The sequence below is a fragment of the Mastigoproctus giganteus genome, chromosome 14 (genome assembly GCF_048544385.1).
Source record: "Mastigoproctus giganteus isolate SK-2022 chromosome 14, ASM4854438v1, whole genome shotgun sequence".
NCBI classification, from domain to species: Eukaryota; Metazoa; Arthropoda; class Arachnida; order Uropygi; family Thelyphonidae; genus Mastigoproctus; species Mastigoproctus giganteus.
Genome location: NC_143588.1, coordinates 31,438,304 through 31,463,273, shown reverse-complemented (window position 1 = coordinate 31,463,273; position 24,970 = coordinate 31,438,304). Strand labels below are relative to the sequence as shown.

General features: G+C 39.5%; 1 protein-coding gene across 2 annotated transcripts in view; it reads left to right on the top strand.

Moving 5' to 3' along the window:
• LOC150075051 (uncharacterized) overlaps window positions 1-24,970 on the top strand; it is a 98,912-nt gene that overhangs the window by 25,603 nt on the left and 48,339 nt on the right. Inside the window, exons 2-4 of one of the 2 annotated variants that reach the window (XM_090388217.1) lie at window positions 4,364-6,820; window positions 22,410-23,146; window positions 24,192-24,573. In XM_090388217.1, the coding sequence (XP_090244343.1) occupies window positions 4,378-6,820; window positions 22,410-23,146; window positions 24,192-24,573 (3,562 nt within the window). In that variant the 5' untranslated portion in view covers window positions 4,364-4,377. Of the gene's footprint in view, window positions 1-4,363; window positions 6,821-22,409; window positions 23,147-24,188; window positions 24,574-24,970 lie in introns of both variants that reach the window. The other variant, XM_090388216.1, reaches the window with a different exon arrangement.

Here is a 24,970-nt window from a genome sequence, read left to right as displayed (position 1 = left end):
TTATCTTAACCTTGGTTTTCCAATAAATGTGCTAAGGCCGTTCAAGATAACGTATATCACAATCGGCTTGTATCCAAATCTTCAGGTTTATTTTCTGCCTACACCAAAGCTCGCAACAATTGTAAAGCAGTTTTCAATCAGTTCAAACTAATTTCGAACAGGCTAAGAGTAGAAAACTTTCTTATTGTCGAATGGTAGCCGAGCATTCTGGTCTCTTGCTAAAGCTGTTGGTCGCAACTTTTGCTATCGCTATTCCCACCTCTGTAAAAACCAGATGGTTCTATTGCCACTTCAGCCAGAGAGGTCACCTGCTAGCATCCTACTTTTCTTCTAACTCACGTATTGATGATCTTGGTAAACAACCTCCTACCATTGCCAGTACGCTCCATTCCTCCTGTGGTCTTTTGTCAAAAGGATGTCAGAAAGATTTTGAACAATCGTGATGCTAAGAAAGCGCCAGGTCTTGGTGGTATTTCTCCACTTGTGCTCCTGCGCTTACTCTTGTTCTGTGTCGCCTTTTACACTTTCTTATTCCAAAGGTGTTTTTCCTTCTGCTTGGAAATTTGCTCATATCCAGCCAGCTCCTAAAAAAGGGTGACAAATCCCTCCCATCCAATTATCTTCCCATTTCACTTACTTCTACGCTTTCTAAAGTAATGGAGAAATCCATCAACCGGAAACTCCTAAACGACCTAGAAACTTTCTATCTGATTAATGATCGTTAATGTTTCCTGTCAATGTCGATCCACTGGTGATATACTGACTTACGTTACCCATTTATGGACAAATTCAGTGGAAACGTTTGATGCAAATCAAGCTGTTGCTCTTGACATTTCAAAGACTTTTGATCGTGTTTGGCATAAAGGTTTTCTAAACAAGATCCATCACTTTGCTAACTGTTTTTGTAATTAGTTATCCAGTTTTCTCTCTGACCGTTCACTGCGGGTAGTGGTAGATCACTCTGTCTTCTAACTTCTCTAGTAATGCTGCTGTTAATTCCTCAAGGTTCGGTTCTTTCCCCCACTCTTTTCCTCTTGTATATTAATGATCTTCTTCCATTGACAGGAAATCCTATCCATACATAGTTTTGCTGAGTACAGCACATTGCAATTCCACCTTCCTGTTTGAAAACCTTGCTCTGCTCAAACAGCTTCAACTTCTCGATTATCCACTACCAATTTCTTAAATGCTAATCTTCAGGTAATTCTCCAGTGGGACAAAGATAACTTAGCCACAACTAGTCGGCATCCTTTTACTGTCCAACCTCAAACTCACATAACCAATTTTCCTTCCTCCTCAATTAAATTCTTTCAACTTCCGTTTTCTGGAACAACCTTTCTTTCAGTTGTATTTCTTGAACAATCTACAGAAATACAGTCTAATGTCAACAAGTATCATCTTCTTAATCTTCAACCCATACACTGCATTAAGTACTGTAATTTCTAATACCTCTCGTGTTGGGATTCTCATAAAAAAGAAAAAACGTTGTTTTCAAGTCTACCACTTTCTCATTTCCAGTAACAAATATTCTGTCCTTGAAGGAAAACGTTAATTTTCGAAAGCTCTTGGGCAACAGTTACGTAAAAAGCAAAATGGCAGAGCGGAGTCCTGCCATAGGCTTTGCATAATCCGAAGTCAAGATTACACAACTACCAAAACAAAATGACCACAAAACCGGTTGTCTCGTGCTCTCGTTTATACACCTCATTGTAAACCGCAAATTCTTATTCACATAATTTAAAATTGCATACAAAATTCGCATAAGACAATGTAGCTCAGCCATGGTTCATACCATTTCATAGAATTGTTTAAATTTTATTATTTTCTGATAATCTATTTAGATGTAAACTTCAAAGTACTTAATACAACTGATGTTCCATTACTAATATTCACGTAGAAGCAAGGAGGCCATGCATTTTTGAAATTAGATTACTGTAATTAACGAGTTCTACAATCACTCATTGAATCCATCTATGGGCATCATTAGAGGGGGGAGGAACTTTCCCTTGATGGATTTTAGACCCTGCTTTTTACATTCTTTATATCTTTTACTAGACTGTTGACGAACAGATAGTGGACTTCATATCGTGCATGTTCCTTAATTTCCCCCCCCTTCCCCAGAAGAAAAGTCTGGCGATGTTCATAGATCCATCCATCACTGTCTGTGAAGGTAACGTGATAATATTAAGAGTAACATCCGGTTCTGCTGGTTTCTTCACTTAGGATGATCTGGATGCTTGCGAGAGATGAGTAACGCAACGTATTACTGGGGCTTTATTCAAATCTGGATGTATCTGGAATTGAAGAAAGATTAAGTGACTTATCACTAAAGAAACCAAACAGCGAACAGTATATCATTGTGATAATTGTTAAGAGACTTCATCGCACTGTATGATGGGATTTATACACGTGCCTTCGGTTTGGGGAAGTTTGAAGTATTTCAGTTATCGTAAAGTGCTATTTATGCCGATTGAATCAGATGGAGTTCCGTGTTGTTTCTTTCTATGTGTGGAGAGGCTTCGATGTGCGAATCTACGACGACAGGGTCTAGTATGTCCTCACAATTCCTTGTTTGCCCGCGAGCGCTCGGAACCTGTTTAGGAGGGAAGGCCAGGGAGCCCAACAACAATTATACATTTCAAGTTTTTACTCGCGTTATTATTCCGGCAGCTATGTCGCCAAGGTCACTTATTAAGGGGGAACTGAGAGAGTTGGTTCTACTAGTTTGCCTTAACCTGGTCTAGTACGTTTGTTACTTTCTGCTGTATGTAACGGGTACCCACAAGCTGCTTCTATTTCACTTCTGGTGCACAGCTACGCTATGACCTACGCTAAGACCACAAATGGTTTCATACACACCATACATGACGTGGTAACTGGATATCGTCATGGTATTCCAAGCAGAGTTGTCAAATTAAAGTTTTTAAAATCATACACCACAAACTGAATGAGAAATTCCTTTAATACGTTCTTAATAATGAAGTACAATACTTACAGTTAAGAAGCACTGTACGCATGCCCAGTAAGCGTTCCAATATGGATGAAAATTGGTATAAAATTACCCATAATTACAAATTACTACCATGGAAAAAAAAAATTGTACTATAAAATCTTAGAGAGAGAGAAAAAAAAGGTGCTTAAGTAAATTTGAATTTAAAAAGAAAGAACGTTATCAAACTAAATATTTAATTAACAAAGTAAACTTTCATTTAGTTATCCATATTTTTGTATAAATTGTGTTAAAAATTAGATTACTTAGTATTTTTTTTTTAAAAATACTGAGGTAATTTCATTAAAAGGCATTTGTTATTATGGTGAGACTATTATAAAAGAAAATTAAATGCTTAGTTTTCTTAGGAGTTTCAGACTTATAAATGTACTTTTTAACTTTTTAAATTAATATTCAATTAAATTGAAGTTATTAATATTAGAATGGCCAATTCATAAGTGGATTTTTTTATATAGTTTAAAGATTTTATCGCTGAAATAATGATTAAAAATAATTATCTCTACTATTAATTATAAAAAAAAGGGAAATGAAAGAAACAAGTCGCAGAATATATAAATTTAATATTGGATTTTCTAAGAAGGGCGATATGACCTTGTCTAAAATATCCGGTTCCAGTTACAGGTTACTTACTTTTCTATTAACATAAAAAAATGACAGTAATTAGGGATCAATATCTGTAACAGCAATTAGTAAACAATGAGTATAATAATATTCAATGCTCTTATATTCTCAACACACGCCCATTAAATATAAAGAAAAAGACGAATCAGTTAAATAAAAAAAACAAAAAAAGCTAATAATATTAAGTTGGAGTTTAATGTACAAACAGTGCAAATGCTAATTTTATTATTTTCCAAGGCGATTCAGATCTTTATTGCCATTCTCGCGGGTCGAGTTGAGAGATCAATATCATTTATTGTCATGTGGGGGATCTGTTAATGAGCGTGATGCGCTTCCGACCCACTAGACTTTGACTTGAGTGTACCTAAACTAGTTAACGCGTACAACTGAAGAGATAGCCGGATTTCGCATCAGTTGCGCCACCTGCTGGAATAATATTTACATCGATGTCAGTTTAAAATTAATAAAGAAGTGCAATAAACGTCCCAATTTTAGGAGAGTTCTTAATCACCTTCATTGTATTATTGTAAGATAATGATGGCCTTCAATTTATTTAACGAGATTCAGTGATTATTTCTGCGTTGTGTATTTTAAATAGTTTGTTACGTGGTTAATTCTGGAACGAACTGTAGACTTGAGTGAATAAATTATTTCTGTTTGTTAACTTCTAGTTAAGATACTATGAGGGCCGGCAACAGCATTAATGAATTTCCGTTGTTTTTCATTTAATAGGATGTCGTAAACCGATGGACAGCGTTCGACATCAGAGCGGTCCGTCTTACGGATGCGGCGTCGCAGATGACAATTACTACCATCTGATGAGCAACATCCGGGATCCGCCGTTGAAAGCGTTTCCTGGAGATGCCACCATCACAGGCAGCAGAATTAAGAAATTGCTGCCCTGGAAGAGGAACAAAAACAAAAACGACTCCGCCGAGCCGTCCACGCTCTCCAAACACAACAAGTACAAATTCGGATCCGTCTCTGCCCTCTCCACTGGTGCTCTCTATCGAGATTTGGAGACTTCACTGCCTTACAGTTTATCTCAATCGGCTTCGGACCTTAAACACGCGTCGGTACGCAGCACCGCCAATGGAAGGACTCGCGCCCTGGTGTACCCGTGGGAGACCTACAATCATGTGCGACAGACGCCTGCACCCGCGAGCCTCTCCGGTAATTCTCTGGGAGAACTCAACCACCATCCTTGTACATGCCAAAAGAAGTCGAAAAGACCCTTCGGGACAATGACGGCAAAGTCCAAGCGTCCGGAAAAGTGCAATTGTTTCTCGAGCGTCCGTTCAACGCAGGGCGCTTTCGCTCAGGCTTCCGTTCCGAAGCGGAAGTCGATCCTACCGAACAAAGTTGATCTGTACTCGGTAAGCGAGGAATACGACAGCGGTCACGGAGCTGCCGTCCAAAAGAGAATGCCGCCGGACGCGCTCAGAACGACGAGCGCCAAAAAGGGTCCCTCTCAGCCTCAGGGACAGAAGGCGAAGTTAATTCAAAAACTCGAGAAGAAGGACTCGCTGAACTCGATCGCATCCAGAAAGTCTATCTTGGAGTGCGACGTTACCGCCTATGACTTGATCAAGACTTATCTGAAGACGTCCGGCAAAGTGGACAGCGATGTAGACGATGATCTCAGCGACAACGCCGTCGATGAGGACTCGAAAAAGTTGCGAAGTAAGAAAACGGAAGCAAACAGTTCCTTTGTGTCAGACAAGTCCCCGAGTCCCGCCAGTTCAGAAGCAGAGAGCGGCATCTATTCGCAGCCACCCAGCATCCGTGTTGGAGGCAAAGGGATGAAGCTGTTTCCTTCCGACCAGTCCCAGTCTTCCTCCGGCTACTCAGACGGATCCAAAACCAACTCCGTCGATTCCCGTTCCAGCACCTGGAGTTCGGAAGATGGGATCTACTGGCTCCCAGAGCCGGACTACGACTTCGACGAGGAAAGCGAATCCGATCTCGGCACTCTACAGTTCAAGGACTTGAAGGTTTCGTATTCGCCTCCGCTTTCCAAGAAAGCCCCGGATGCTGCGCCCGTTGTCGTTCCTGCAACGGAGAGAACGGCTGCTGCGATTCCGCAGTCTACTTCTCCCCCTCCTCCTCCGCCGCCTCCGCCGCCACCCCCGCCTCCTCCCCAAAAGTTCTCCACTGTGAGGAGAGCAGCATCCATGGTCACGCTGGCACCACGTGCGGTCATCGAAGTCCAGCCGGAGTTTTCGACTCCTGCCACGAAGGTGTACAACGACACTCTGAATCGGTCAAAGCACCAGCGGAACCTTATCGCTCAGGTCGCAAACACTGCCAGGAAAGGACCCGCTAAGGAAGGGATTAGGGAGACGACGCCGGCGGCGTCTTCCGACATCTCCCGCAGCTCCACAGAAAAGGTCAAACTTCCTCCCGCTTACCAGAGCGCGAAAGTGGCCGTGAAGATCCAAGCCAAGCCGACTCCATGTCCGGAGGTGAAGTCGATTTTGAAAAAGAACGGCGATGCGAACGGAAACAGCCGCGAAGTTTCGGTGAATGGATTCGTGATGACAACATTTTGTGATTTGAAGGACGCCAAAAAGAAGAAACGGGTGAAGTTCAAGTCGCTCAGTGACGAAAGCCTTGTGGTGGAGCACATCAAGCAGGCGCCCGCTTTGTCGTCCTCCGACGAGGACGAAGAGGAGGATGATCCGAAAATTGCTGCCGGCAGGACACCGGCGTTCGATGAGAAGGCCAGCAAGGCGGGTTCCCCCCAGTTCCAGCAGTCGTACAACGGATTCCAGACGGTGGAGGAATACCTCGTCAATAAAGCGATCGTCCCTTCTGACCCCCTCTGCAGATCGACAGAAAGTACGCCCCCCGTGAAGGAAAACGCACCGGATATAAAGAAAGAGTGCAAGTCGACACCCTGCCTCAATGGCCACTCTCAGAAACTTAACGGGTTAATTCGCCCATCTGACCCACCACCGCCTCCGCCTCCTGTCCCGCGTAGGTCAGTCACGACGCATTTAGTGCAGCGGCCAGCGTCGTCCAAAAGTGCATCATCGTTAGACTTGAGAAACCCGGATGTCCGTTGTTTCCAGTCAGTGATCAGGATTACTCCTCCCCTCAGTGACACTAAGATTATTTCTTCATCATTACCTAGACTGGATGTCCAGAGTGACCCGCAAGGGGGTGCGCCGCAGAAACTCGGCACTGGTAAGACATTTTATTATTTTATCGTGTTTAATGAAGATATTGTTTATTTATAAAAACGCGAGTTGGGCGCCGTAGCCTAGTGGTCAGGCGCGCGGGTGTATAAGTACACGTGCCTTGAGTGACCGGGGTTCAAGCCCGTGACTGCTGAATACGGTGCTGTTTCTTGTATTCTGTGTATCATGTAAACTCCTCTGACCGTTTGGTCGTCCCGGAGTATAAACAGAAAATTTATTTATTTATTTTTTTTAACATTAAAACTTTATTGTAGAAGTGGTACATCTCTTATACAGAGATATGCACCTCCCTTCAGGGGGTGTGTATCGCTCAATTAAAGAGATCTCCACACCAACAAATTCGGATTTATCGCATATCAGGGAATTTGATATCATTGTCCTCCAGCACCATTTCTAAATCACCCTTATTGGAGTCGCTCTCTCTTATAAAAAGACTTTATGGGTCCAGATGGAATTCCTCCATTTCTATGGAAGAAGGGCCAACATCTTCTCGTCGATAAAATCGGGAGAATATTCAGTCAATTTCAAAGCAGGTTTTATACGTCCAATGCATAAAAAGGGAGACAAAGCTGAACTTCTTCTGCACTAACAAACCTGTTCGTTGTATGGCAAGAAATCTCTCGTGCCCTGGATTCTAGTGACTGCACGGATATGATGTATGTACTGACCTCTCACGAGCCCTGTGGAGCATCGGCTTCTGTTAGATAAACTTCACAGGTATGGTTTTCGTGATCCCTTGCTTAAATGGTTAGAAAGTTACCTTGAAAAATAGGTCGTATTCTGTGCGCATCAATGGCGTGTGCTCCACTCCCTTTGAATTAAGAGTAGATGTACCCCAGGGCTCGTCTTTTGGTCCAATGCCCTTCAGTTTACATATTAATGCTTTATTTTATTATCTAAAAAATGTTGACTTCGGTGTGGCAGCCTCTGCACTTGAAAAAAAAAAAAAAATTAAAGTTAAAAATTACTGCTGTTAAACAAATGCTAGGAAGGGATGGTTGGTAAGATTCGTTACTTTAAACACCAGTGTTCGACTTTCCTCAAGAGATATAATCTCGTCTTCTTAGAAACACGCAGTGACATTGCTAACCTAAAATTCTTTATAAAGCATTACATAATCCTCTAATTTCAGATGCCATCTTATCAGCAGTGTACGTACATGCAACCTTCAAGGACACTCGAATACACAGTTTATTTAAAATCAATTTTAAAAAAGATTGCGGTAAGATTAGTCCTTTATCACGAATTTAAACTGTTTAGAGATTTTAATTTGAATCCATTTGGTAATCATTTTGTTTTCACTTTTATATCAAGTTTTATAATTTAGATTTTATTTATGGAATCCTGTATTTACAATCTTTGCCTCGCTTTTTTATATTCATACATTTTATGTGGGTTTAATCCCTGTTTTATTCATTAAAACACACACAAATTACTCCCTTGATTTTAGCAGCTATTAATCCGAAAGGAACCTGAATTTAGAGCATGAAATACCCCAAATGCCTTTGAAATGTTCAATGCTGTCTGAACCCCACGAGTTTCAACGTATATTTTGGCCGCATCAGTAGTCCATTAAACAATATGACGTATATCAAGATCACCTGCCACCTAGTGGCACAGTACTTTAAAATAATAATAATATTCTGCGAGATCAGTTTTAAAGTACTGTGCCACTAGGTGGCAGGTGATCTTGATATACGCCATATTGTTTAAAGCTATCCCTGCTTTTTAAGCTCGTTGATAGCCTAGATTCCAATGTGCATAGAACTTAATGAGGAAAGGATACATTAAGTTCCGTTATAAAATAATTACTTTACTGTATATTGTAAATTAGATTTTTTACATAACAAATTTAAGGATTAGTTAATTCTGTAGTATAATTAAAGGATTAGATCGGGTTAATGGTCAGTAGAAATAATTAAGTGGTTTTGACGTCTGCCAGTGTACAAGTTTGACGTCATTTCCTCTTACTGGTGCAATCAACACAAAGTTGTCAATTTTAATAATAAATGAGTCTAGGTAAGGCTTAGATCGGGTTAATGATCAGTAGAAAGAATTAGGTGGTTATTGACGTCATTTCCTCCTACTGGAACAATCAAGGAAAATCTCCGATCACACTATCTTAGTGTAGTAATTCGTTCTGCCAATTTACCTGCTTGTCACTCAACATTAGGTTTTTCTCCTTTTCTTATCTTCGCATCACGATTTCTTCACCCTTAACGTTCTACTTTCCCACTACCTGTTTCGCACAACTTATTGCAACAGATGTGACTGGCACAGAGTGCAAATAAATAGTCTGTAACCAATGTGTGACACCTGGGGATAGAGAAGTGGACACAGAACGAGTTGCGGATTAAAAAAAAATGCACCAGAACCTGGTAGAGTCTCCCAACTGATAAAGACACTTCAACCCACTTGTCATTAGTTATGTTGGTGGTTCCAGTTCGTGACTGCATTTCAATATGCAGAAAATGAGATGAAACTGCGAAGATGCCCGGGGCAGTGGTTGTCCTACATAAATAACCGCCCTCGGTGTTCATGTGTCGATTGTACGCTTTGCTTCCGAAAACAACGTTCGATCTGCTATCTTCGGGCGTTCACAAGTTCTTAAAACGGGACGCACAGCTGAGGAAAACGCGGGAGATGTAAATTAGCGGGTGGAACGAAAATGGATGAGGGTGGAAATTCCCAAAATAGAATGATGAAGTTCTAGGAGTAGACGTTGGTTAGGTGGTGACTACTTGTAGGTTCTAATTTTGTTTGTTGATGCATACGCGGGAGTCACTTTTCATCAAGATGGACGAAAAAGCCATCTAAATTTTGATACTTCTGAGTGGTGAGCATTCATATTAATCAGAAGGAGTACTACGCAAACAAAGTCACTACCTAAATATTATTCTCGCCGTGTAACAATAAATAGGGGTATACTGTAGCTGATTGGAAGAATGAGTGAACAATATTAGCTGATACACAGAAGAGAAATGTTTTGGGTTTAAGCAGTGCGCATTTGAAAGCTGGTTTTTGTTATCAGTTTACTAAATATATAAAGCATGATTTATTACTAATTGCGTTACAACTGTATTGATTGTATATGATAAGTGAAATACATGCTGCAAATCAATTTTTATTTAAAAAAATCCAGGAAAAAATCGGAATAAAATACTTACTGAAGAAGAAGAAAATTATTTTCTCTCTATTTTACTAAATAGAGAGAAAATAAAATATTCAATGCTCTGTTTTGTCAGAAAGTTAATGTTTGCAGTGCGCTATATTTTAGGCACTTTCAATATGTATTTCTTAAAGTAAATGATTTTTTTTCTCTTTCTTTGAATTAATAAAGTGAAAAGTATGTAATTTTTAATAATTTCCTTAAATCCGCTTGGATTTTAATAAAAAAAAAATTAAATATAGCGCTTATTTCACGTTTCTGCTGTAATTAATATAATAAGGAAATAATAATTCATTGTTTATATATATTTAGTAAACTGATAACAAAACAACGGGCTTGTTAAAAATCTTTATATGCGCGAACTGAGAAATCTTTATATTCACGAATCTGCGCACAACTGTAAACATAATATTCACTGCGTCAGTACAGTATACGGATAGCCTATGTGATGATATGTATGAAAAAAAGAAACAGCAAATGCTGGATTTATCTGTTGAAAAAAAAATTGGAGTGTTTCTATAAATCATTCTGATAGAGCTAAATATAAAATTTCATTAAAATCTGAGTCCAGTTGTTAAATGCGACGGACTGACATAGTGAAGACAATAGTCGTTTAATATACATTAACAAAATTATTCATTTCATTAAGTGGTAAAAATATAATTACTGTATTTACTTTGGAAAATCCATTTGGGAATAATCACAAATTATTCTCAAATGGATTTTCAAAAATTTCATCTGGGACTGAGATATGATTTTTGAAAATCTAATCAAAATATATGGGATTTTTAGGACTACGAACAAACTCCTAGACCTTGACTTCAAAATAAGTTACAAGGGCATGATTAAGGTACGCTATCTTCGTATACCATGCTCAGTAGGTTTCCCTTATCTTTTTTGATTTATCACTTTGGAAGAAAACGTAATCTAAAACTTTAAGATCCCATCGTTCGGGAAATTAGTTGGGTAGAAAAGCTTTACGTTTAGAGGAGAAAAAACTCTTCTTCCTCATTAAGTCCTCCAAGTAGAGTTCAAGACACTTTTGAGTAAATATTAAACCATGGACCAAACTCTGGAAACCGTTTAAACTTTTGTTTCTTAAGTGTCCGGTATTAAGTAAACGTCAGTTTTGAAATGTCAGATTCATTTACCAAAATGCGTGTACAACTACATACCCTAACCTCAGGGAACAAACACCCGTTAAAACCCTTGATTATATGGTTTATCTTCTTTGGTACTTCCATGCTCTTCTACCACTTATGGAATAAATGAGCTTATTATTAAATATGGACGAGGAGAGTCCATTCATGATTGTATTCCGACTGGAGTTGCATTGGTACGCCGGGACATAACTCTTCTCAAACTTGTTTCCTTTCATGTTGCCTTAGAATGCAGGGTCTTTCACAAATGAGTCGGCTTTGTTCTAAAATTTCTTTTTATAACCCTGGCTTTCAGCCAGTTCTATTGTTGTAGAGTTTGAGGAACATCACTTGGGTCAGCAACACAATTAGCCTGGCTAGATGAAGTTAGTTTTCAGTGGGTATATCACTGGGGGGGGGGAGACTTCTTGGCCATGAGCCTCTTAAGCACCAGATTCCCCATTCAGTGTGGCACTTGACCTCTTTATTCTATAGATCACTTTACCGATCTAAAGAATAGAATATGTGTGAGCATGCGCGTTAGCATCTCCTGATTATTTCCGGAAGAAAAAAAAACCGCATTATTTCTGGTATTCCATTTATTCGTACACACAGTTATAAAAAAATACTGTAGGAGTTAAGAGAAAGTCCCTCCTTCGGGCAATATTAACTCCTTGACAATGTGTTTCTAGCTGTGTGTCCACTCTTTTGCAACTGCGTTTGAAACAGCAACTTACTTTGCAAGTTACTACTTCCGTTATTTTGATGACCCACAAACAGAGTTAAGTGGGTCAATTTACGAACGAGCGGTAGTCGATACACCTGCAGACAACTACCTCAGGTAGACCAGATGTAGCTTAATTAGGACCATATCTGAATGGCCTAAGAACACACCGGAAGTAAAATACTGGAAAGAATTAAAAGGAAAGAACTAAAGGGTCTCTTTCGATCGGTTCCTTGAATAATTCGAAGGCGAATTTTCATTTTCTGTGGATATATCGTCCATTATATACGCGTCTAGAAGGCATATAGGAGTTGAAATTTGACACTCTACCATGTCTCCAAAGCTTTCTAATCTTGCGTCATCTGAGTTTCATTTCATTAAAGTTACACTTCACAGTCGCAAGTTCAAGCTCAGTACATGACTTTTTAGCAAATATTTTCCTCTTTATGGAAATAGAAACTTCATCCAGTTGCTGAATGTGTAGAAGAATGCATTAATTATGAAATGCGGAGAACAAGATACGACTCAGCGATGAAGTATTACCACTTAATCAAAGATGGCAAAAGGTGTTCACATTCAAAACTCAAATTTAGAACAAAGTATACACGAGCGATAAAATATTAATTTACAGGAGTTGGCAAATAGCCATCCTTGTTTGTTTGTTTTTAATCAGTGTTTTTTTAGAGATAAAGACGCTGATTTTATATGTTGTTACTTATAATTATCAGTTACTTTTACTGATACTTATATATCTCATTGTGTTTCGAGAATAATTAACAAAATCTGTGTGTTTGACAGATTTCTCCACTGACACCCGCGTAAGAACCCAGGTGTCAGTGGTAGTACTATTACTGGCTGGAGTTCTTTGGAGTAGATACCGCAGTTTCGTTATGCTCCACTCAGAGTTCTTGGAGGATGTCGAAGGCATGACTTTTCAACACTTAACTACCGGATAGCGACAGCAGGTGCCTTGTTGGAGTAATGTGTGGCCTCCAACTAGAAACGGCTCACTGATTTGCCCTTTAAATGGATCTACGGGAATAGTACTCGTTCAGACGACAAGACCCAGCACCGCGTGACCCACAAGGTCTCTTTCCTCACACGAAACTAAAACGATTGTCAATCTCATGTTTTTTACTTGATAGCTCCCACACCCAATTTCACTGTAGAATTACGTTGAATATTAAAAGGTAAAGAAGAGGATTCCTTACGAGCTCAGTTTTTGGCTACAAATGAATCCTCTTCATGCGAATGAGGATTTGACACTTTCTACAGTTAACAGAATGAAAAAAATTATTTTGCATTTGGATTTGCTACTTATGCATAGTTAAAGATGTCCACCAATACCTCCTTCCAGTCTGCATTTTTGAGTAGAATAAACTATGGAGTGTGCTATTGAAAAGCTAGTGACTGCTATTAATCAAATTAACACGATAAAATTTTTAGATTTTATTAAATCACTTTGTTTTCAAATAAAATAATAAATAGCAAGATTTGATTCTGTTAATCCATACCAAGGTATTATGTTCCCCTACTGTATGATAAATCCTAAAATTAAAATAATTCCAAATTGTGCCAAGATCCAGGCTCTGAATAATAGTGAAGAATGCTTTTATCAAATTTATCCCTTGAGCCAGTTTTTATCAATATATTATTTCTATTTGGGCACTTCATGTGACAACTTAATTGCTTAAATAATTTTATACGGTTTATTATGATTAGCTATAACTTCAGTAATGGTTATTAAGTCGTATTTTAAACTTGAAATTTCAGAACTTTTTCGGTAAAATTCATTTGCTGCGTTAATAGTGTTTAAACTACAATTACGAGCATTTCGATTTAAAATTCTTAATGCATTTTACTCTTCTGCAGTTTTCATTAAAAAAAAAAAAGTAAATTAAACGATTTTAAAAACGCATACATTTTGCACGTTCGTCACCGAATTAAAAGTTCCACCTCAAACATCTTTACCACAAGTTACCGAGCAGTGGTAAGTTCGGCACCTATCACATTTGAAGAGGTTGGGATTCAAATTTCACCGGAGGCATGAAAAATTCTTGGACTTTTTCAATTGTTAAGCGGCTTCAAGTGGGAGGAATGAGTCTTTTCCACACCACAATTACTGAAATGCCTTCTGGACAGAACCAGGAACACAAGAAACAGGTGTTTGCTAAATGAAACCCCTTTTTCCAGCGGAGGTTCAGAGTTTTTCATCCCACAATATTAACCCTACCTGTGAACAATGATTTTGTTGTGCATGATAATGGGGTACATGAGAAACCGACTCTCATAAGGGAATGACTAAAAAAAGTCCAATGGAGAGAAAAGTCAAACTCGTTTCAGAGAGAGACTTTGAAACTTTATTAAAAAGTTAAGTGTTTAAAGAATAAAAAAAAATCTTGAGGGAATGTTTCTAATCTGTGTTACCTGCAGTTGGTGTTTTAGCGTTTGATCTCCATCTATAACCATATCTTCATTTTGATCTCATTCAAAAGACATGCAAGCACTGGCGCCATAAGCAACCTTTTGTATCTAATAAATATAGATCAGTGCTTCTTAAAATAGATTAATAAAGCAGTGATTATTCAGCTATCGTTCTGGTGATCATATGGGAATTTATGGTGTTTTTAACACCAGTCTTGGACTATTTTTGGACATTGGTTGGTGTTCATTTCATTTCTTAAGATTCCCATTAGAATTCTGAGCAGTTTCTCTCTCTCTCTATCGACTTGCATCAATCACTTCCCTAAGCAGGCGTACTGACTGGCTGGTAATCGGATTAATTCATGTCCTCAGGTATGAATTGCAATAAGGCTTTCCTCATCCCAACCAAAAATTACAAATTTGCATTTTACTTTCCTGTTTCCCAGTAAGTGTCTCCGTGATAGTTTTCGGATGATACTTTGATTACTGTGTGTGTTTGTAGCTACTCTTTCTAATTGAGACCGTTTACCACAGTTTCTTAAATTTAAATAAAAATGAAAGGAGAAAATTTGCTTCTTGGTAAATTGAAATGTAGGTGTCATAATTAAGGAAGTACACAAGCTAAATAATAATTCAGGCCAAGGTAACTACATAAATTTTTAAGTACTGTAATTATTTTTGTTAACAGTGTTGATTTTCCTTAAACACCAATCTCGGATGTGGAAGTAAATGTTGAAATTGAAATCTGGGTTTTCGCATTTCAGTAAACATATTGACATATTAATATACAGTATATCAATATGTTATCAAACGAACGAAATATAAAGTAGGTTTTATAATCATAAAAAAGGAAATAGGCAACCTTAATATCCGATAAACGCTTGAGGATTTGAAATATTTAAAATTCGAGGTAAAGAATTCATTTCATTGTAATATAAAACAGCGTCAATTGCCAATTATAATCTAAAGCAGGTTCTAGGGCCCAGTTCGCGTTCATTTCCTATTATTGCAGAGCGGAAATTAAAGTATTGCGCGCTATCCAAATTAACAAAAACAAACACCCAAATAATTTCATGATAACTTCTAAATTTTCCAGAATTTCACACGCCTTTTCAGGATTAGTTGCAAACACACTCGCAACGTGCCATAAAGAGTTTCTCATTTCTGGGATTGGGGTGATTGTAAATGATCCAGTTACTGGAAGATCGTAGGCTGAACAGGGCACTGAAAAAAGTGAAAACAGAACAAGTCTGGTGATTTAGAAAAATAACCACTCACGTGCTCATACAGTGCACCTTATGTATTCACCTCGCTCGCCAACAAAAGAGGATATTGGTTGGAGGATACTGGCTAGCAGGTGGTGCATAAAAGTAGAGGGAGAAAAGACCGGTCCGTAGACAACTGTCTCCACCTTTTATGGCTATTCGAAGCACAGTTAACGGGATCAAGGGTGACTTCTCTTTCCACCTAAGAGTTTTGTGCGAAGGTCATTGGGATGAGGCTTCTGCTCATAGCCTTACTTGACTGATACCCTTGCATACTAACAACTGGGTCACGGTCACTGTTTGGGAGTGCGGGAATTTCATTACAGTCTCCGCCGTATAGGGACTTCCCTCATTCATGTTGTAGATCGAATCCGAAAATTTGCATATAAGAGGATGAATTTTAACTCTTGAATAATGATGACAACGTTAAAAACAAATTAAAATATAGATCTTTATTTTATTATATTTATTTATTAATATAATATCTATTTAACAAAAATTCGCTCTCCTTTACTAGTCTATTAACACGGTACTTGAAGATCTCTAAAACTTCGCATTATCTATTTAATTAATTTAATAGATATTATATTTATTAATAAATAAATATTTTATTGAAAATATACAAAGATTTGTCCACTAGAGGGCAGTGCACGTACTTGTTTAGTTTGCTGCATTAATATTTTAGCTTCTCGCGAAATTGATTTATTTTTGTATTTTTAAAAGTGTTCAATATATAAATCAATTGGATGTAACATTTTTTTATTTTGTTTAGTATTTTTCTGTAATAACATGCAAATTTGTTCACTAACGGATTTTCGATTAATAAAATGAATTAATATCGAGTCATGCCTCGTGCTACTGATGGCTCGCGATTTCAGATAATGAATATCATATCATGGTGTTTTGCTTTTATAAAATAAATACTAAAATAAGCTACTTTGTTAATTGTAAATATAAATTAATTGAGCTTAAACGCTCTCCCAACAAATCAAGCTTTCGTGTACTGATCAACTTCACTGAGTTTTTATAATATGCTAATAACCAGCTATTAAACCATCTGTAATCCTAGATGATGGTTGGGAACAGGTTATCATCTACCCTACTTTACAAACAAAAGGATGTTGAAGCTGATATTTCCGGATAACAGGAAGCTCATCCCTGTAATTAGGTAAACACTCTTTTGTAACACATTCCAGTAGCTTCAGAGAGAAAAAACTTCCCTCAGAAAGCCTGAGCTTCCCCAAGATTCCATGACTTCGTTAAAAGGGTCAACACACATGGAACTGGAACAAGATGGTTGCAGCAACAGACCTTGGCTACACTCGTGAGCCCTGGGATAAAAAGATAGGGGGGGGGGGGTGTACGAAGGGATGAGAATAACCTCATTCTCCATTCTTAGGATGAGAGCGCCTTTACCGATAATTATACACGCGTTTTCGGGTCCGTCTGGCCGCATTACCTAACAAGGAGGACATTTTGACACCACCCAGTGGAGAGTGACGTCATCGTAAAATAATCCTCTAAATAGGATTTATTTAAATCAAAGTACATTTGAAAGTGGGCCATCTGATAGTGGTGTCAACACACAACAGTAACTGTTGACCGGAATGTTTTCCGTAAGCGAAGCACGTGCGAATTCGTGTTCGCTATTTCACCAACGCTCCCGGTGTTGGCGAAATAGCTTTTAGGGTGTGTGGTCAGTTTCTTAATGTTGTCTTATAGTTCGTGCGCACAATGAACTGCTTGTTAAAGTAATGGCAATTAATTAATTAAATCGCGTCGATACGCGGGTTGCCATGGAAACCGAAGCTTGCATCTAGGGCCGGAGAATCCCCCCCCCTTCTTTTCCCCGAATTTGGTTTGCACGGCAGCTCATGTATAACAAACGGGCGGAAGTTCTATTTATATGATTTCTATTGATGGCCTATGAGCTTTGCTAAACTTTTTTCAATTAGCCATTTGTTTTAATTATCTTACTCTTATATCGAACACAAATGTTGTAATGGCACGGATAATGTTGCCGAAAATACATCACATGATCACCATGCATGCTTCAGTTCCTGCTGAAATCTATAGAAGGTTAGAAATCTTATAATAGCTCAGTAGGGACATAAAAAGTCTTAAATTTCTTTCTCAACCTGCAGTCCTAGCTACTTGAAACACATCGACTTCAAAAGACCACCCCCAAATAAGTGTTTTAAAAGTATTTCTTTTCGCCATACTAACAGCCTTTCAGGTAGCACTGCCATTAGGATCCATGCCGTGTGGAAAATGTGGTTCGAATCCCATCACAAAGGTGTAATTTTATGGGTGGATGCTTGGTCCCCCCCCCTCACCTGGTGCAAGGCTAGTGTGTTGGCACCCACCAGTCTTGCATTTCACTGGTGGGTGCAGGATGATTGCTCTTAACTGCCCAGAATGAGATAGTGAACCCAGGCCCGGCTCCTTGTGCTAGGGACGGGAGCCGGGTTGCTTTTGTCTATTTGATGGCTGTTCTCTGGTGGTAAACAGGCTAGGCCAATACGGTTGAGAATTTTGTTTTTGTATATAGTGAACACAGGCCAGTTTTTATGACACAGAATACAATATATGAAATTGGCAGGCATTTTATACAGACACCTCACGACCTTAGACACCCCGTTTAAATCTCGTCCTCAATGCGAACTAAATTTGGTCCTTGAGGTTGTCACAGACATTCTCTCAGATATGCCAGACAAGCTGTACTTGCTACCTGGGAGTCTAAAACGCTGATGGAACTGATATTCGGGTGACACTCAAGTCAAGTGGACCCAATTTCGGCGAAGTCCGGACGGTCTGTGACAACCAAATCCTCTGCTTGCACCTTCACGATGGTGGGACTGTTAGTAATCCTGGGTATAACCTCCATGCACAAGCACATGGTGGGTGACCACCCAGGTGTGAACCAACGTAAGCAGGGGTCGAGGTGTGGCGCCCACACCACATGGAGGAATGCCGCCCCTCTATGTTACCAGGCAGTACTAGGTGGTAGATGACTCTCATCAACCGGTGAAATACCACCACTTTGCTTATTGGAGGCTTGAAGTGGTGGAACCCATGTTTAGTCTCTAGAGCTAAGTTCCGGTCAACCCTTCCCTATCTCTTCCATCATGCAGTATGATTGATGACTCTTGAGGTTATGATGAACGTTGTGGCGAGATCCAATATTCCTTACATTTCGAGGGTACAGCTCTAAAACGGTTTTCGCAGGCCGGCCGCTAGTTAGTACACCGGACCGAACCTATTGGTAACTCTCTAGGAGGCTTCCGGATCAGCTAGTGTATAATCTTGCTACCTCTACTCTGCCAGATAGTGACTGGAGGGAGTCCGAGTAGTGTGTATGCGGGGAGCATTGTCGAGGCCACGTTATGTCAAGGATCTGGGTATATTCTTCCCACATGTACGCCATATCCAAAAATTTCATTACTTCATACAGCATGTCCCACCCACTTTTTCCTACTATTGAATACACCATGAATTGTCAAACTAATAGAACAAGCTTATCTGCGAAAAGATCTAAACCTCCCAAGGATTTCCTAATTCATTTCACAAATATACGTGGTCTCAATTCTAATCTCAACGATGTCCATTTCCACTTGCAGTCTGCCAAACCCCATGTACTTTTTCTGACAGAATCTCAGTTATCGGTTGATTCAACTACTGTTCATCTCAGATGCCCAAATTATTCGCTGTATGATTCCTTTCGCCTCAAAGGTGGTACTTGTGCATATGTCCGTTCTGATATTCCCTGTCAGAGACTTGGCAATTTGGAATCTCCTCTCTTTGATCTTCTCTGGCTTAAAATCTCTCTACCTCATTGTGTCAAATTCATCTGTTGTCTCTACCGTTCTCCCAACTCCACTAATCACTTGGAGCTCTTTGACTTCCTCTCGTTGCAACTTGACTTTCTCCAGTCCAACTTTCCTAACAGTGAGGTAATTTTCCTTGGTGATTTTAATGTTCACAACTCCAGCTGGCTTCCGTTTTCTAGTCACACCGACCCAGCAGGTCGAGATGCTGAGGCTTTTGCAATTACTAATGACCTAGCACAGATTGTTCATTTACCTACACGAATACCGGACAATCCGAATCATACAGCCAATACGCTTGATCTTTTTCTCACAAACAACCCTTCTAAGTACACGGTCGAAGTGAGAGGTCCTTTAGGCACTTCAGATCACAACTTGGTGATTGTCTCTTCTCCAATGGAACCTTTATCTCATGGCTATTCCCAACCTCGTGTTGTTTGGCATTACAAGAATGCAAAATGGGATGACCTGCGAGACTTCTTTTCTTCTTTTCCTTGGTCAGATTACTGTTTCAAAACTCCTGATGTCAACGTTTGCTCAGATCGTGTCAGTGAAATTATTCTTGCAGGAATGGAATCCTTTATCCCACACTCCACTTTAAAATCTCGTCCTTTATCTAAACCTTGGTTTTCCAATAAATGTGCTAAGGCTGTTCAAGAGAAGAATGTTGCATATCGTAATTGGCTTGTTTCTAATTCTTCAGTTTCATTTTCTGCCTACACCAAAGCTCGCAACAATTGTAAAGCAGTTATTAATCAGTCCAAACTAGAGTTTGAACAGGCTAAGAGTAGAAAACTTGCTTCTTGCCCTAATGGTAGCCGAGCATTCTGGTCTCTTGCCAAAGCTATCGGCCGCAACTTTTGCCCATCTCTGCTTCCACCTCTGTCCAAACCAGATGGTTCTGTTGTCACTTCAGCCAAGGATAAAGCTGACCTGCTAGCATCCCATTTTTCTTCCAGCTCATGTATTAATGAACTTGGTAAAACACCTCCCACCATTCCCAACACGGTCCATTCAATGCCTCCTGTGGTCTTCCGTCAAAAGGATATCAGAAATATTTTGATGAATCTTGATGCTAAGAAAGCTCCAGGTCCTGATGGTATTTCTCCACTTGTTCTCAAAATCTGTGCTCCTGAACTTACTCCTATTCTTTGCCGCCTTTTTTCACTTTCTTATTCCAAAGGTGTTTTTCCTTCTGCTTGGAAATTTGCTCATATCCAGCCAGTTCCTAAAAAGGGTGACAAATCCCTCCCATCCAATTATCGTCCCACTGCAATTACTTCTACTCTTTCTAAAGTAATGGAGAAATCAATTAACCGCTAACTCTTAAACTACCTAGAAACCTTCCGTCTGATCAACGATCGCCAGTATGGATTCCGTCGGTGTCGATCCACTGGTGATATTCTGGCTTATGTTACCCATTTATGGACTACTTCAATGGAAAGGTTCGGTGAAACACAAGCAGTTGCTCTTGACATCTCAAAGGCTTTCGATCGTGTTTGGCATAAAGGTCTTCTAAACAAGCTTCCATCTTATGGTTTGCCAACTGTTTTTAGTAATTGGTTATCCAGTTTTCTCTCTGATCGCTCACTGAGGGTGATGGTAGATGGCTCTCTGTCTTCTAACTTCTCCACTAATGCCGGTGTCCCCCAAGGTTCAGTTCTTTCCCCCACTCTTTTCCTCTTGTATATCAATGACCTTCTTCCATTGACTGGAAATCCTATCCATAGTTTTGCCGATGATAGCACATTGCATTCAACTTTCCATTTTGAGAAACCTTGCCCTGCTCAATCAGCTTCAACTTCTCGAAAATCTGCTACCAATTCCTTAAATGCCGATCTTCAGGTAATTCTCCAGTGGGGCAAAGACAACTTAGTTGATTTCAACCCTTCTAAAACTCAGTCTTGTCTTATATCTCGCAAAAAGGATTCTTCTGCTCCTATGCTTATCTTTAGTGACACTCCAATTTCTAGGCAAAAGGATATATCTCTTTTGGGGATTACCCTGACTTCTAATCTCTCTTGGCACAAGCACATTACAAATATTGCTTCCTCTGCATCTAAAAAACTTGGTTTTCTCTTTCGCTCTCAGCGTTACTTTTCTTCCAAACAGCTGCTCACTCTGTATAAATCGCAAATCCGCCCTGCCATGGAATATTGTTCCCACATTTGGGGTGGTGCCTCCAAAACCTCTCTCAGGCTTCTTGATTCCATTCAGAAGAGGGCAGTTAGGTTAATTAATGATTCACCTCTAACAGAGTCTCTCCACTCACTGTCTCAAAGACGTACTGTTTCTGCTGCATGCCTCTTCTACAGATACTTCCATGGGCACTGTTCTTCTGAATTGGCTTCTATAATTCCTGCTCTCTCTTTCAAAACAGTCCGAACACGTGCCGCCACCAGCCAACATCCATTTACTGTCCAACTTCAAACCCACAGAACCAACTTTTCATCTTCCTCATTTATTCATTCAACTGCCGTTTTCTGGAACAACCTTCCTTCATACGTATTTCCTGAAAATTACAGTCTACAGAAGTTCAAGTCCGATGTCAACAAATATCTTCTTTCGTCTTCTCAACCTCCAACCCAAGCACGGTACTAAGTACTATAGGTTCTAATACCTCTCGTGTTTGGGGATCACATAAAAAAAAAAAAAAAAAAAAAAAAAAATATCTTTTGGCGTACCATTCTTAGTCAGGAGCATCCAGAAACCCCACGAGCTCTGGTTAAAACGCCCCACTGGGTCAGAGCGCTTTTCCGTGTAGGGGACTCTAACCCCTACATAATGTCCAGGGAAGCTTACCCGCCCACCCTTAACCTATCCACTGTACTAGCCTACTAACTTTTTTCAATAAAAACTACAGCGCGTCTTGCAGACTGACTGTCAGAAGATGCGCATTACCCAGCTGGCATCCAACACGACAATGCTCCTGCCCACTCGGCTCATTTAAATTTCTATGTACCATTTTATAGTATTAAAAATCTTATACGAAATGATCAATGTCTAATTGGCCGTTCTCTCTTCCAGATTCCAATGGCGTGAGAGCAATACCTTCTCTTCCAAAAAACGTGGTTTCTTCCCCCGCCGCTAGGGACGAGACTGCCACCATAACGCGGGGGAAGAACAAATCAGGTGGAATCGACTTAGGTGTATCTTCTCGTTTCTCTCAAGAAAAACCAAAACGTTTCCTGTCCTGTACGATAGATGGCGACACAACTCAACCATCGTGGCCTTCGTTATCAGAAAGTCCGTCTTCAGCGCCAACAAAAGATTGTGATGAAGGAATAAGGGACATTCCTGAACACATCTACGTCAACAGCAAGTCAGGACCGAGTAATCACTACAATGGAAGCAGAGGTCACGACAGAAATGTTAATCACATCCCCATTCTTATTCCTACTTCGGGTGACAAACCCAGGAAGTTCGGAGATGACAGTGGAACCTCGGCGAGTGTACAAGGACCTCTGGAGACCGGAAACGTGTATTCTAGACAGCATCGTGACGTAGGAGCAAGGCGAAATTCGGACTTGCAGCTGCGTTCACTGAAACCAGGAGAGATTCGATGTACGATCATTACGAATCCACCCAAACCGGTGTACGAATGCCCACACAATCAGAGGACTGATCACAGCTCGGGAAGAATGCTTATTGATGAAAACATGCAGCTTACTCACGAAGATCTGGATTACAAACCGAGTGGACTTCCTCCTACTGAAGCACCCCCACCTGTTCCCCCATCACCGCCTCCAGACGACAATCTGGAGGTAAATTTATAAAATAGGAATTTTATTAAAATTTTTACAATACTGTGACTTAAAAGTACTTTAATATTCTTTTATTCTTCAGAAATGGTATTCTGAGTATTAAAAAATATATAATTTACTCTTTATAGAAACTGCACAACGTTCTGGAAGCTATTTCCATTTCTTTGTCAAGAGAATACAAATTATGGATTTAAAAACATTAAACAAACCGTTTTAAAAGGAAGCAGCACATTGAGTGTCTTTTTGTTTTTCGATTTAAATGAAAGGACCAAAAAAAAAAGCAGAGTTGGAATTTTACTGGTGCTTCGGAAATATGGCGCCTGGGTGGTTAATCAAGCAGATCTTGGCCACTGGCTTTTTATGGACCTTCCTGCTTGGATGGAGGAATACAGCGTGGGATTTTCGAGTAGATGATATGGTTCATGTCACATCAGTCGCGATCTGAGTGTCTTTTCTAACTATTTGTAAGCTACAGATGCCACAGCAATTACAGTGGAATTCGCTAAATGTCGGGTTCAGTTTCCATTTTCCTCTACGTGGCTACGCCATCCTTAAAAGAAAAAAAAAAGGGCAGATTAAGTCCTGTTGCAATCAGGAACTTCCAACTGAAATTGCTGACCTCATCCTCAAAGGTCACTGAAAAATCTCACTAGTCACTCCTAAAATATGGCTGAGTAATGGCTGTCTTCCGCATTTTCTTACAATGCTGTACTTGTGCACTAAAGAACTTACTGAAAGACTAATATGCAACTATTATACCATAACTGCATCAATAATTAAGTTTCATAACGAAATTATTTATAAAATTTTCATTGAACTCTTTTTGGGAAACAAAGTTGTAAACACCTGATGAATTTGTTTTCCGACAGCTGTAACATTCTTTCAATTAACGAATGGATGTTTGTAGTTTAAAAATAGCAGATAACTACATGGTAAACAGCAAGTTTACCGCGTGGTCATCTTTAAGATTTGGAAAAAAAGTTTAATTCAGTTGTCTTTCTGTTTCGAATCTGACTAATTCATTCTATGTATACTTTTCAAGCAGATAGATGAAGATATTTACTGGACTATTCCCGAGATAAACAACAACGAATTACAACCTGTCCACGTGCCAAACGAAAGATCAACATCTGTTAATAATCATCAATCGGAAGTATCCATTTCCAACCAGGCCATCCAACTCGAAGACCAACTCAACCGTAATACCACTTCGATAAGTACCAAAAATCAGTCTGAGAAAAATAGCGAAAGTTATCCCTCTCTTTCATCCAATACGTCTGTTGTTACAATTAGCAACACAAGGTCAGCCTCTCCAGATCATCAACGCAATTCTTCTGTCTCCGACTCCATCTATGAGGAACTTCCAGGCCTGTTTAGCCCATCAACGAATGAAAAGGATCCTTCAAATCAGAGGTTGAAGTCTTCAGGTAAGTTTGAGAAATAGCTAAAGGAAGGTTACTTTAGATCATCTTCTGTAACTGCTCAAAATCGAAGTATTTTAATAAATTATGGCAAATTTAGTTAATCTGAAGTAACTTCAATTGTCTGCCATTTTCCTAATTTTGTTTATTTCACTTAGTTACAAGCAAGCCTTTGTTATGCGTGTGTTTTATTCCGAATAATTATCGAGCCAAGTTGAACAAGGATGTACCACCTACCAACTCTTGAGGGAAAAATATCTGGGATGACCTCAGAGCGGATGTACACCGCTTATCCTTTTACATCCTGCAGCGAGCAATTTACATCTCCATATGGCTGTTTTAGCTACAGGATGTTGTTGGAACTGATTTGAAAGTCATTTCGAATTTCCATCGGTGTTTCTTC